This window comes from Rhipicephalus sanguineus, chromosome 8, assembly GCF_013339695.2.
Source record: "Rhipicephalus sanguineus isolate Rsan-2018 chromosome 8, BIME_Rsan_1.4, whole genome shotgun sequence".
Lineage (NCBI taxonomy): Eukaryota > Metazoa > Arthropoda > Arachnida > Ixodida > Ixodidae > Rhipicephalus > Rhipicephalus sanguineus.
The window spans coordinates 17,158,505-17,173,090 of record NC_051183.1 but is presented as its reverse complement, the minus strand read 5'-3'; the positions used below and the strand labels follow the sequence as shown (position 1 = coordinate 17,173,090).

General features: G+C 45.3%; 2 protein-coding genes across 2 annotated transcripts; one reads left to right on the top strand and one right to left on the bottom strand.

Moving 5' to 3' along the window:
• Nucleotides 1–88: 88 nt before the first annotated feature.
• LOC119401471 (retinol dehydrogenase 14) lies at nt 89–1,424 on the bottom strand. The gene has a single exon (XM_037668305.2). It carries the CDS (start codon nt 1,363–1,365, stop codon nt 367–369), a length of 999 nt encoding a protein of 332 aa, XP_037524233.1. The 5' UTR covers nt 1,366–1,424; the 3' UTR covers nt 89–366.
• Nucleotides 1,425–1,868: 444 nt separating this feature from the next.
• Nucleotides 1,869–14,255, top strand: LOC119401472 (delta(3,5)-Delta(2,4)-dienoyl-CoA isomerase, mitochondrial). The gene is made up of 8 exons (XM_037668306.2): nt 1,869–2,116; nt 2,305–2,491; nt 4,989–5,077; nt 7,107–7,243; nt 8,304–8,417; nt 10,635–10,763; nt 12,786–12,950; nt 14,037–14,255. Exons 1-8 carry the CDS (start codon nt 2,095–2,097, stop codon nt 14,136–14,138), a joined length of 945 nt encoding a protein of 314 aa, XP_037524234.1. The 5' UTR covers nt 1,869–2,094; the 3' UTR covers nt 14,139–14,255.
• The last annotated feature ends 331 nt before the right edge of the window (nt 14,256–14,586 follow it).

The window sequence follows — 14,586 nt, the reverse complement described above, 5'->3', positions numbered from 1 at the left end:
TTTGTCAACAGGAGCGGCGTCGTGCCAAAAAGTGAAACTACACGACGCACAACAAAAATAGCAGGGAGTCGACACACTGGGATGCGGGGGAGGTCACGTTTATTTTACGCACGCAGTAAAGACGTGGATGAACACACATTGGGCCTCCCCGTCCAACTGATCGGGGAGGCTACGACACACACACAAAATACACGAATACAATAAATTACTACATTATGGTGGAACTAGCTGCCGCGAATTAAAAGGCGCGTCCAGAAATTGTAGGCCTTCGCAACAGATTTGATCACAGGTGCTACGACGAAGAGTTTGAAACACCAGCAAACTCGACGTATCAATCACTGAAATCGCATCTACACACGTCCGCGCTCAGCCTCTAACGTCCACGGACAACACACCCGTCAACTTCTCGCTCTCCGCCCAAACCTTGAGCGCCAGATCGTCATCCAAAGCTATGCTCTCCAATTTCTCGGGCCGGCAGTTGTAATAGAACTTTCCCGAGTGTTGTTCGTACTCCTCGTTCACGGCACAGTCAACGATGCTCTGGCATCCCTGCTCCGGAGTTCTGACCGCGAACAGCGCGAACGGCAACAGCAGGACCATCAAATACCAGGGTAGTTTGGTGTGGCGACCGAGGTTTGTGTAGACCATGCCTGGACTCACGGCGTAAGCCTTCACCCCCGTTCCGCGAAGCCTTCGACTCAGCTCTCGCACGAAGAGCACGTTGGCGAGCTTGCTGTTGGCGTAGGCGAGTCGCTTGTCGTAGTTGCTCACGTCCATGAGCAGTTCGCTGGACTTGAGCTTGGCCCGCTTGTACAGGTTTGACGTGACGACCACGACGCGACTGGGTTGCGAGTTTTTGAGCCGATCTAGGAGCAGGTTGGTGAGCAAAAAGTGTCCCAGGTGGTTGACACCCATCTGCATCTCGAAACCGTCTCGAGTCAGCGTCAGGGGACACTGGAAGACTCCCGCGTTGCACACCAGCACGTCCAGATGCATCTCGCTCTTGAGCACTCCGTTGGCGAACGCCCGGATCGAGCTGAACGACGAGAGGTCCAGGTAGCGAACCACGACGTTCTCGATGCTAGTCACGCGTCGCACGTCGGCGGCAGCGAGCAAGCCTCCACTGATGTCGCGAACAGCGAGAATAACCCTGGCTCCTCGCCGCGCAAGTTCGATCGCCGTGGCCTTGCCGAGACCCGAGTTGGCGCCCGTGATCACCACAGTCTTGCCGATCATGGAGCGCTTGCTTCGGCACCGACCCCAAGTGTGTACTCGCCACTGACGCAACGCGAACACGGCCAGAACACCAGCGACCGCGCACATAAGGACGTTTTTCAAGCCCATGATTGGAAACAGCGGAACCATCAGCCGCCCCCTCCTGCTGTTGTTTTCATTTCCATATAACGCGACTCGACTACTTTCTACCGCTAACACCGCTAACTCGTGCACCGTCTCCTTTTTGTTTTTGTATCCATCCCCGTCGTTATCCCCACATCCACACTCTAGAGCTCCACATTTAAATATATACGTTTTTACACGCCGCATATCTGATAAAAATTGAGGTGATGTTTCTAACGCCATCCACCGATGAAACAAGCACGAATTCTTTGTCATCGCGGAATGGTCGCGTTGGGACCATCGGCTGAGAAAGCGGTAACTAATAGCGTGCGCAGCCGGCTGACTTCGTACGAGCGCAGCCGCTGCAACAACATAAATAGCGAATACTTCGTAGCCCACACTTTTCCTATTTGCCCCCCGCCTCTCGTGCTCTCGTGCAGTGCAGCGCTACTACGAAAAAAAAATTTTTTTTCGCCTCTTTTCGAGAAAACGAAACTGCCGAAATCTGCCTTGCAGAGATGAACATGTACCGTAGTCGCCGTAGTACGGTAGTACTACATCGCTCTCTCCACATTGTTTCGGTTGCTCTTTCTCGATCTCGCATCTGCTATCAGTTAATCGACGAGTTAACGGTGCAATCGTTCTGTCGTGCTCGTCACTACTACCAATTTGCAGTCCGTTCGCCGCCTTTGATCCTCCGGCAGCGTAGTGTCGACGTGCGACGGAGAGCTACGCATCGCATCGCCGACAACGAACATGACACTCTACCGGTCACTTGGTAGGACGAAACTCCTCTTTCACCACTTCCTCTCTCACCCAGAGCTGGCCTCGGTGCCTACTTAAAGCCTTTTTCCTCTCGGCTTGCACAGTCGACTCGCACAGCCTTGAACGCATCGAGCCACGACACTGAGCCAAGAGTTTTCGTAGTTAAAATTCGCGAACGCTCGCGTCCGCTCCCACTTGCAGGTCGTGTCCTGCTGCTGTCTTCGAGGAGACGTCTGGGAGACCTCCGCTGCAACTCCCTGAGAACCATGGGCGACTCCCAAAACTACTCTTATGAGACGCTGCTCGTTTCCAAGCCTGCTGAGAACGTCTTTCAGGTCGAGATGAACAGACCCGACAAACTGAACGCCATGAATGCGGCCTTCTGGGCGTGAGTAAACCCTGATGACGACAATACACTATTAACTGCATACGAGACTCTCTTTATCCTTCAATTAAGTTTGATTCGCGCGCCGTGACACTAATACAGCTTTAGGAGTAAAAAGCGCGTCAAATAGAATAAAAGAAAAAGAGAATTTAAAGGCTCGTTTTTTATTGCTTAGACACAACTCCAAGGAAAACCAGCAGACAATGAAGCTAGCGAAGGCATAGGGGACGTCAGTTGTACTCTTCTAACTGCATTGTAGTAATTACATTTATGTGATAATTAGTCACATTGTAGAAACATGTCATGTGTTTTAGTAATTACCACATAAGTGGAGTTACTAGAACACATGAATTGTTGCTACAATATGGTTAAAAGACTACAAATAACGTCCACTATACCTCATTGTCCATTGGTTTTCCGTAAGGTAGCACCAGCTATAATGAAACATTCGCTGGAAGCCATTTGGTTCCGCTCTGAGGTTTTCTATTCGATTCGAAGTACTGTTAGGTAAGATAACAGGTTAGTCGCGTTGTTTCTTTTGCCAGCTTTGTTACGAGGAAGCAACAAAAACATCTGTGCCGATCGACTTTTGAGGATTAGGTTCATACTTGTGGTTCGAGCAATCGTGGCATAGATCACTCCTTACAGCACATATGAAAGCTTGCAAAAATACATTTGTCTACTGCTGGAAAGGCTGCATGGATGTACTCATTGTTTTGAAAAGTCCATATGTACAGTACTCATGGATTCAAACGCGACCTCAAAATTTTCAGTATAACGACTTGTGCATGCAATTGCTCGAGATAACCATGTCATCTCACGACGAATCTGGTCTTTAAAGATAATGTTGCGGCTCTGATCTACGCGCTAAAGTCAAAATTACGCCGATACGACCCGAACTGAAGACGGCAGAAACGAAAACACGTGTATTACTTAGCCCTAAACTGTCCTATTTCAGACCCCGAGTACTGTATGTGTCAAGACGTATTACTCTCTTTGTTTTGCCCCTGATTCTGAAGCTGCTAAGCCGTTATGGGCAGCAAGAAGTCGTGAGCTTTTCTTCACCGGTTGTGAAGATCCAGGCTCAAGTTGTTCCTGAAGACTGTGGGATTAATTGATGACTGGTCTTCGCGTATGTATGCTAGTACTGTGCATCGCATGCGTGTGTGCGCATCTGAAGTGTATGTTTGTTCACACACGGCTTGTATGCACAGATCCGCATATGTACTGTGGTTTTTTGCTTAGTTTCTTATGCGTGTCATATTGAGATTGTATAGTGTCATTGATCTTGTTCTGGCTATAGTGTTAGACAGAGGTGAAGCTGCATACCCAGTCACAAATTGTATAGAAGTATAGATATGGAAGTGCCTCCCTTTTTTGATATTCATATTCCACCGTCTCTCCCGTCTGGCTGCCATTAACTGTACTGAAACATTCTGTATGCCATTTCAACAATTCTGTTTGTTTTCATATGATTTCTAAAGGGCAACTCCGAACCTGCCAAGGTGGTCTAGTGGTTATGATGCTCGACTGCTGACCTGCAGGTCGAGGGATCGAATCCCAGCCGCGGCGGCCGCATTTTCGATGGAGGCAAAAATGCTTGAGGCCCGTGTGCTTAGATTTGGGTGCACGTTAAAGACCCCCCAGTGGTCGAAATTGCCGGAGCCCTCCACTGTACTGTTAAACCCCAACAAATACTATTAAAGGGCAACTTCGTTGATTTTTCTGTGTCCACTGATCTCAATGAAATTTTTAATAATTGCTCTTTTTGGTACACCTATGATCTGTGCCAAACAATACGATTGCAGGTCATTTAGTTTTCTCGAAAATCAGTTTGTAAAGATATTTAGCTAGTGCCTGTATCATGGCTTCGATTGTGGGCCACCCTGTGTTTGTGACGTCATGTTCTACACTACTACCTCCCTGAGCATGCAGTCAAACAGAAACGATGATCCTCCCATGCTCAATTCGTTGCTGAAATCACCACTTTAGAGTTTCGAGATGTTGGTACAGCTGATCGCAATCGTGTAATGACATTGCAAGTTCTTATTTTCTCACAACAGCATCATGTGTACCGTGTCAACATGACAGAGGAATGTGTGATAGATGTTGCATGAAGCAGGTGCCCATTTCAGTTTAAACACCGCTTTTTTTAATGATGTAAATCTATTGATAAGTATGAGTTTCTGAGCAATATGAACCACCCTACCTGTTACAGGACCATCTATACCATTGGAAAACAACATTATCGTAATATCGTTAAAAAGATGCCGGAGTAAATATACGGAGGAAATATATGGCAGTAATGTGGCAAATATATGGCATCTGTGAGATCTGCATAAGAATAGTATGGACTACATATGCAACCATAGGAATACAGAATATTTTGGTGGGTAAGTTACGGGTACTTGCAGGGGTGGTCAAAGGAATTTTCTCTGTTCTTCCTCTCCACTGCTGGCGTAATAAAACTAACACAGCTACAACTAATACAACTTTGCAGGGAACTTCCGGCATGCTTTCAGCAGCTACAGAATGACCAGAACTGCCGTGTCGTCATTGTCAGTGGTTCCGGAAGAATCTTCACGGCTGGTAAGTGTGCGGTGGAATGATCTTTTCTTCTGAACTGTGGCTAAGCCTGGGCAATGTGAGATAATCGTCACCTTCTTCTTGTCAGTACAAAAATTGTCTCTGTTATGACTTAAGTGAAGAGAAAGCGCATCTACACTCAAACCTCATTATAACAAAGCCGCATCTGCCATGAAAATAACTTTGTTATATCCGAAAATTTGTTATAAACATTTATTTGTAGCACTGTAGCTATGACAACTCTATTCTTCATTTACTTCGTTATATCCATGTTCGTTATAACGAGGTTTGAGTGTATATCCAATTTTGGAGTGCTAGTTCCTGCTTGGGTGTTCTCCATGACCAGTGACGATTGATTTGAGCACTTTTATATGGACTCTTGCGTCACACCTGACAAAAGTATTGTCACAATGTCTCATCAGTGTGGCGATAAGACATCATGATGTGCTTGATGGTGTTGCCAGAAGATGAAAAGATTTGCTCTTGAAGTTTCTAGCCGTTCAGTTTGTCATCATTTGCATGAGGATGCCATCGTTTAGATGATAGGCGTCGTCGTAATATCTGTTATTGCATATTGCCACATGCGCTTTTTTATTGTTATGTGATCATGCTTCAGCCACAAAAAAGAAACTTACCAACGCTGCAATTTTCAATCATTCATGTATAAAAGATGATGCATTCTGCCGCCGATCAGATTACTGTGATCGCCGCTATCAGTGTACAGAGTGCATTGCTTGTATTTTGAGGTACTTAGTTTTCTGGGCGCAAGTTTGCCCAATAAAGTTTCATCTCTACCAGTGTGACTGTTGCCTTCCTCGCTGTCACCACCAAATGACAGTATATTTACCAAAAGACAAGGGGTTCACCGTGGAGTCCCTTGCGTGTTATGTCATCGTACTGTCACCGTGTATGCAATCTCCGTCACAACTTCTGTTGCTGCCCTAATGGATAGTATTTTATGCAAAATTCACGAAAATACGTGTGTACACACGTGTGCATGACACACAAATATGACAATATATGTGTATTGTCAGCCCCAACTAGGGTGGAAGACTTTGGTAATCATAAATAGAGCATCGTTTAGTGTGTGGAATTGTACTCTCGCATCACCAGGGTTCAACAGTGCTAATATAGCTGGAGTTTACCCTTCTACATAGGCGCCAGATAAAATTCATAGAGAGCGTGGTCATGAGATTTTGCTCATCATCTATTGTTGGAAGATAAGTGGTTGGATCCCACGTGTCTGCTGTGTAATTTGACATAGTTCTCTCATTTGACATCTGTCATCTTGTGGGCAGTAGATGTCGTTATGATGTCTCTAATCATGTTTGAGTGGCAGAAAAACAAAGAGATGGGACATGCCGTCATTGCGTCATTACCATTTCAGCTGCGCAGATGTCATTCTTGCACCATAGTTATCGTAGCTGCTATTGCTAGCATAGCAGTTGCTGTACTGGATGGTAAGAGTCTCCCTTGAGTGGCTGCCTGCAATGCATAACCCTTTGCGACAGGCATTATGATAGACTATCTGTAAGTGCGTGAAATTTGCATAATTTGATGCTGAGGATCTGGAGACCAAACTTGAAGCAAGTGGAAGTGTTTGAATAAATTATAGTGTATTTTACAGCAATTAATTGCAATTACAATGTAAATAATTATCTCATTATTGTGCAGTCAGTCATGCTATATTTCTTTCACAAACCGAATTTAATGACCTGTTCAAGTTTCATGCGATAGTTATGTGCTGTCAGTGGGCATTTCTGAAAAGGTAAAGTATTTTCAAATTCCTGCCTAAATACCCCACGTCCAACGTCTCGTTAAACGAGGTACTGCCTTTGCCAAAGAGATCGTGTGTAGCAAAATATTTCAAGTGGAAGTGATATAAAGGAACTTTAGGCTATCAGAATGCTTAATTTACCATTAACTCATTGTTAGTGGTCTCTTCCTTGCCAGTAGTGCACAGAAATGGCGACTGTAACTCAGATTGCCAAATGAGGACGCCGTGTCTCGAAGGGACAGCCAACTTACGCAGGTCTGGACCTGGCTTGCATGGCAAGCACATTTGCGGCACAGTCGTCCGGCGACGAGGAACCCGATGTGGCCAGGAAGGCACGGCACCTCCACGGGCTGATCACCAAGTATCAAGAGACCTTCACTTCCATAGAAAAGGTACGTTCAGTGGTTGTACACACTTTTTCACACATCAAGTGCGACGTCGTTGAAGTTATGGCAAGCGGTTCGGTCTGCAATATGTATAACTCCGCGCGTCTCGTGGTTGGCTTTCATGCTTGTAAATGTTCGTGCAACCTGAGCACGAGCCTGTGCGCAAGGCGTTGTGACCGGCTGTAAATCAAATAAAAGAAATCGTAAAAAACGAAACTCTGAGTGATGTGGAACAACGTATTGATAGCCGTATAACGGAATCTGCTTGTTTCCAAGGCACAAAAATTCATGTATTGCTTACCCCCCCCAAAAATAAGAAGAAACCACATTCTGGGTGGTAAAAACATTGAACTATTTGTTGGTGCGAATGAATTTACTGCAAGAACTCTCGCTAGCCTCTACAGTGTTGCACTTGATGTGTGAAATGGGGTATATAATGTCAAGTCATCAATCTAGAGGCTTCTCATCAATCGTTTGGCTTCTCATGAGCTGCCTTAATCAGGGCTGGTTTCTAAGAGACCCTTTTCAACGAGAATGCCCCAGGCATCGTATTACAATGCCTACTGGGATTATATGACACCGGGCATATTTTTGTTGCACTGTAGTTGGGCTTTCATTGCGTTGTAGTCTTATCGTAGTAGTCTTGCATTGCAGCATGCATTCTAGTTATGCACAGCAGTCCAGAAAGGAGTCCTCCAATCGTGAAAATGTCTGCAGTAACAATTGATGCCTTGCCCTTTGTCTCTCTGCGTCACCCATTGTTGCCAGTATCACATGTTTCAATATCGTTCTAGTTGAGATGTAACTCTTACATTGTCAACACAGTGCTCATGATCAACTCCAATGTAAGCGCATTATTACGCCTGCTTATGTCACTGTACCAAGCTGCAGGTTGTTTAATATGTTGGGTGATTTCAGTTAGACATATCAATTTTGACAGTTGTAGTTGTGTCAAGATTGTATTGTTTCATTTGATACGTAGCGTTTTATGTTCCCCACTTCTTTGCCTTTTTCGCATTATGGTTAACGTTGTTTCCTCTGCATGCATTGGTTTACGATGTTTCAGTGTACCAAGCCCGTGATTGCAGCCGTTCACAATGCTTGCATCGGTGGCGGAGTCGACATGATCACGGCTTGCGACATCCGCTACTGCACCAGCGACGCCTATTTTCAAGTCAAGGTTTGTTTTGCGACTGGCTCTGGGACGTTAGGCCCCAACAATTATTATTATTATTGCGACTTCCTGAAGAGTATGTTTTACGATTTGTAGGCCTATGTAGATATTCAGTTAATAATAAACCATGAAAAATGTTATAAGATGACGTGACCTTTGGAGACTAATGCAGCAGCTACATTAGGTGGTGTGACTTTCTTCAGATCATACCAACTATACTAGGAGCACGGATAGAAAACAAGAAAATTTGGGATTGTGACACGCTTACGTGCCATCTGCAATGGCCCGTGTGTAGTTGCTTGTGATGGTAAACTGTCTGATAACTGGGCAGATTGAGGCAACACATGGAACAGGTGCTTTATCATGTTCATGTTGACGCGATAGCATTAAAGAGCTCATTTTGCGGAAATTCCAGAACACGTGCGCCAATTTGTCCGGCGTGGGATGCAATAACTCTGATGGGTGAGAAAACTAGTACAGAGAGAGGAGAAAGAGAGATTCTGGGCGAAAAAAAATTTCTTGGCGAGGCGAGATTAAAACCTGCGTCCCTAGATCCGAAAGTGAGCGTCCTAACTACTCGGCTATCCAGGCACGCTAGCAGGGTATAACATTGCCTTGTATAGTATGGTATATCAAGGGGTGGGAAAGGGAAGTTACGGTGTGCAGGAGGGAGAGGAGGAGGGGATAAAGTAAAGCATAGCATAGAAAGAAAGAGAGAGAATCAAAGATAGAGAGGAATAGATAGAGATAGGAAGCAAGAGATGAGGAGAGAGAGGGGAATTGAAGAAAGAGAAAGAAAGATGGAAAGAGCGAGACAACGAAATAAATAGAGAGAGAGAAAGAAAGAAATAGGAATAAAGGGAGACAGCAAAAAAAAAATAGTGCAAGCGTAGCCACGTATAGGATAGGATAGCAAGAGGTGGGAAAGAGAGGCGAGAGGGTAAAATCCTAGCCAAGCCAGGACGCTACGCGCCCACCAGTTCTGCTGTGACTCAGCGTTGCGCAACTTATTGCAAGCTGTGGAGATTTTTTTTTTTAATACCACTACCTTAAGAAAACCACTTTCGGTTTCAGTAACGAGGGGGCGCTTTCGCGGTGACGGGCAAACACAGTTTGACACCACAGGGAGACAGCAAGTCACGTGGTGCACGGAAACAACGATGAGCACATTGTCGTCCGGTAACTCCGAAAGCGATTTCTGTGATTTAGGCTAATGCAGGACGTAGAGTTTGCATACCTAGTGAACTGTGCTGACTCGTGATAATGTACACTGTGGTGGGGCTGGCATGCAGATGCTGGCGACAAAAACTTTAAAATCAATGTAAGATATTTTATACGTGTATTTCTACTCTGGTGTGTGGAGAGCGTTATCATTGCATAGAAAGGGAACGAGAAATGTTCCTTGTGTGATGGCTCAAAATTGTGCTGGTACTCTTTCATAAATTTGGAGGTGCAAAATTGAATTGGCTTGCACAAGACGGCAAATTGGAGGTCATTGGGAGGCGCCTTTGTCCTGTTGTGGACTTAAAATTGGCTGGTCACGATGGTGGGGATGTACGCATTGCTAGAGAGTGGAACAAAAGCCCTCTGTATTGGAACGTATAGAGTTTCATAATGCCACACTAGAGGTAAATTTGGCGCTAGTGTCTATGGGAGGTGCAGTGCATGGCGCTTGAGCCAGTGCGTGAATGATGGGTATAGTACACTGAAACCTCGATATAACGAACAAGGATATAACGAAATATCGGTGATAACGAAGTAAAGGAAGAATAGTCTTGCAATACATACGTTGTCAGGAATATACGTTTATAACGAATTTTCGGTTATAACGAAGTTATTTTCGTGTAAGATGTAACTTCGTTATAATGAGGTTTGAGTGTACATGGATTTGCCTAAGTTTCGTCCTTTTGGCTCTGTGTGGCCTGCAGCCGCTTTGTCACGAGACGAAGTTCAGCAAAAGTTCGGCAGTCCCACTTCACCACCTTGACCCTTTCAGGCTGACCAATTCAAAGCGACTCACGAGGTTCACTACGAGCTTCATCCGGAACAAAAACGAAAACACAACAATAAGCAAAGCCACAAGTGCGTTCGACGCCGCAAGCGCGAAGACTAGGTGAATCAACGTTACTACCCATCATTCTCACAGTGGCTGAACGATCGCAGCGGTGCAGTTCCCTCTAGTAAATGTGGTAGGAAACTTTGTACTGGAATGTGTCTCCGCAGGAAGTCGACCTTGGCTTGGCTGCGGATGTGGGCACGCTGCAGAGGCTTCCGCGCGTCATTGGCAATGCCAGCCTTGTCAACGAGCTCGTCTTCACGGCTCGCAAGATGGAGGCTGCGGAGGCTCACCAGGTCTGTGTCCCTACACTACAAGCCCATTTCTCGACCTGCTGGATGTCCTAGCCAGGCAGGATGGTTGCCTTGTCCGTCTCTGAAGGGTCCTGTTGCATTACTCTTGAAAAACAGTTGCACCTTTTCTGGTGTTTTTTGTCCCAGGGGTGTCTTTCCGCCATGCAACCATAATCATCATCTACCTCGTATGCTTTCCTTGCGTTATACCGCGCACACAGCACTTCACAGTCACGAATGGTGCGTGCGATATCAGCTTGACATAACACTCTCAATAGGAAAGTAGTGAGTGCGAAAAGAAAAGAAATGCAAGCAAGCTTTGAGAAAAGAAATGCAAGCAAGCTAGATGATGATTATTGTTGTGTGACAGGAAGACACCCCAAATGCTCCTGTTTGCCGTAGAGTGTGTAAAAAGTGTTGTTTGGGGTGTCTTCTGCCACACAACAGTAAACGTCGTCTAGCTTGCTTGTTCTTTCTTTCTTGAAAACTGTGCACTTGCCTCTATCCTCTGTGGGGTGCTGTCACCCCCTGTAAAGCCGCGGATAGGCCGCAGTTAGGTTAAACGGTTGACGAGTGAGCAGTGGCGCTGTGCTCGCGTGGCGGGTTAGGGTTAGCGCGGTGGTGCCGGCAGCGCTGCCTGCGGGACAAGCTAGGCAGGCAGACAGAAAACAACAGCGAGCCTTTTGCGGATTGGCGGCGTGCATGGATGGACGTCTACCACGGTGGGTCCGTGGGGGACGATACCGCGGCTCGTTTCCCGCGGGCCCCTCGTGGTGAGTCAAACGACGACGACGTCGCCTTCGCGGTGCATTAAGACATATGTCTTATGTTGTCTCGGGTGTGTGTCATGTTTTCTGGGAATTGTATTAGCATTGTATAAGGTTATTTAGCAAGTTACTTATTGTGTATCAGATTTGGCAGGCGAGTTCGTCGTATGTAAAAGAATTGTTTAATAAACATACATATAGTGGTTTCCTGGATGGCGTGAACTGTGTCCAAGTGTTCCGAGAGCGACACTTTATCACTCAAACCCCATACCTTTTAAGAACTCTATGTCACACCAATATTGCATGCACCATTCATGACTGTAAGGTGCTGTGTGTGTGGCAATAACACAAGGAAAGCACATGATACAGATAACGATAACTGTCAAACCCCTCAATAACAAAATCGCTGGGGAAGCGATTTTTGTTCGTTCTCATGAGAATTTCGTTGTCACGAAAATAGATAAATACGCAGTCCACTTACTTCGCACAACCAAAATTTATTTAAAGAAGTCTCTGATCTTGCTCTATCGAACTCCTCTGCAATATCCGCTTTTTTTCTACCTTGTGCAGCTTTGGCAATGGTGCTAAATAGACTTCTCCTGAAGTGTCAGAAATTTCCGCTTTTTAATGGAAGGAGCACCTTTCCGAAAGACCAAACAACACTGCATGTAAGCAAAGCACGGGAAACGTCGGCATGCACATGGAGAGACGCACGGCAGCAAGCAGTTAGGCAGTCTACAGAATGTCTGTCGAGCATTTAGGCTGTCTACAGAACGTCTGTCTGCATAACTTCACTTTCGTGGGTGTTGTCACTTGAAACATCAGGTGTCGACGTAGTTGCCAAAGGTGGCGTTAGCAAAAAGCTGTTCTCAGCGAAAAAAAGAAGTCGTGTTGCTGTCATAATCATCCGACGGAATGTAGCAACTGTGAAGAGGCTTATTAGTGGTTCAAGGACATTGCGCTTATCAGCGGCGAGGCAGCGTCCATAACCATGTACAGTACAGCATAGCAAGGGGTGGGAAGGACACTTGAGGGTGAGGAGGGGTGATATGGAGGATTAGGAGGAGGAAAAGCGTGAGAGAGGGCAATAATGAAAGACGAAAGAAAGAAGTAGGAAGAGCTAAAGAAAGAACTCAGTCTGCATTCACCAGGTGGTGGCACTTGCTTGCCAGCTTCGCTCTTTACTCACATTTCACAGGTGTCGAACTGCTTTTAATTTTTTTTGCCATCGCTTTCACGAGGCTACATCTTTTTTCAGGCGGGTCTGGTGAGCCGAGTGTTTCCGGACAAGGCCCAGATGATGGCTGCGGCTCTGGATTTGGCCAAGCAGATTGCTTCCAAGAGTCCAGTGGCCGTACAGGGCAGCAAAGTGCACCTCGTCTACTCCAGGGACCACGGCGTCGACGAGGGTCTTCGCTACATGGTAGCTCGCTGTCACTTTTTGTAGCCAGTGGGATTTGCGACGCACACGTGCATTGAGAGGGTTGTACAAGAGCACTTGTGTGTGTGTGTCATTCCATGCCAAATGTACCAGCCATTTTAGTGACTCTCTGGGAGCAATATTGACGGCTATCTTTCTATTTGTTCATACGGCAACTTCCCCATTGAGGTTCCCCATTGCATACAGTGGGGAACTTCAGAAACAAATTTTTTAGTTAAAAAAGGAATGTAAGGATAAAACTTGCCACATAAGAACTGTTTATTTGCTTTCAGTGGAGGTATACAGATGATTTTTCATTGGACCGCCACATTGTGTAAATTGCCTTTCAGTGTGCACCAAAATGAAGATTTTCTCAAATTTAAGATTTTTTCCTGTAAGATTTACAAATTTCAATGGTCGAAAAATATTTTTATCGCAGAATGCATAGTGCAATATTCCCACCTAGCGCAACATTGCGGTGGGGAAATGCAAACATAGAGCATCTTGGAAAAATTTCCGTTAGTGTATATGGCCGAAAAATTGCAGTAATTTTGTTGAGATTCAAACGTCTTTGGTTAATATGTAAACCAAATTAGATTGAAACAAGAAACCGTACTCTCGGAAGAAATTTTCTTGCGAACGTGACTGACGACATTTTGCGAAATTCGCAAGGCTCCCACGTGACCAAAAAATTTTTTTTCTGTCTGAAATATTCTAGCAATGCACCATTTTCAATGCAATAAATGTTTCCTGCGTGACATGCACATTTACAAAAAAAACTTCTTTTCAGCAAGCTTGTGTGGTTATTTCTAAGTGCGGTCAGCATGCTTGGTAAATCATGACTTCTTTGTTGAATGACCTGTAACAGAATGCACCCCCGAGCTTGTGTGTGACTATATATGTTATTATGAATAATTAAGCGTTCAATTTTGACCCTAAACCAAGATGCTATCTAACCCTTGTGAATCGTCTGTTTCTCACAAACTATACTGATGCCAAGCCCTATGTCAGCATCTGATATCCCTCTAAATACTTCCCATGATTATGATATTGTTAAATGCATTCTTTTTTTTTTTTTTTTTTTTTCAGGCATGCTGGAATATGTGTATGCTGCAATCAGAGGACCTGATGAAGTCTGCCATGGCACTGATGGCCAAGGAAAAAGAACCACCCAAGTTTTCCAATTTGTGAAATGGTTAATGTGATATTGTTATGTATGATATTTTTTTTACGTCCAGAATGTGCCTTACAAAGCATTTTAGGGGGTTTCCTACGTTTGCGTCACAAGAAAAATGTTTTATAAACCAAGGAATGTGTATGCTTCGTGTGATTACTTAGTGGTAAGTACGACATTTTAGCACGAATAGTTATTTGAATTTCGAGTCCTTTAAAGCTGTTGAAATGCGCGCAGAAAAAAAAAAAAAGGTCTGCTAAGTTTCAAAGTTAACTGATTGCAGGCGCCACCTATGCGCACCACGCAAGAAAACGTGCGTAGCAGAAAATGTAGCGTCTGCGCCGTTGGGTTGAGAGGCGCGCGCTCATTGGCTGGCCGCAGGTGGGCGCGCTCGCAGTGGCCAATCGGTGGCGCCGTTTCAAAAACTCGCGGCGCAATCACGAGGTCCCCCTTGGCTGGCCGCCA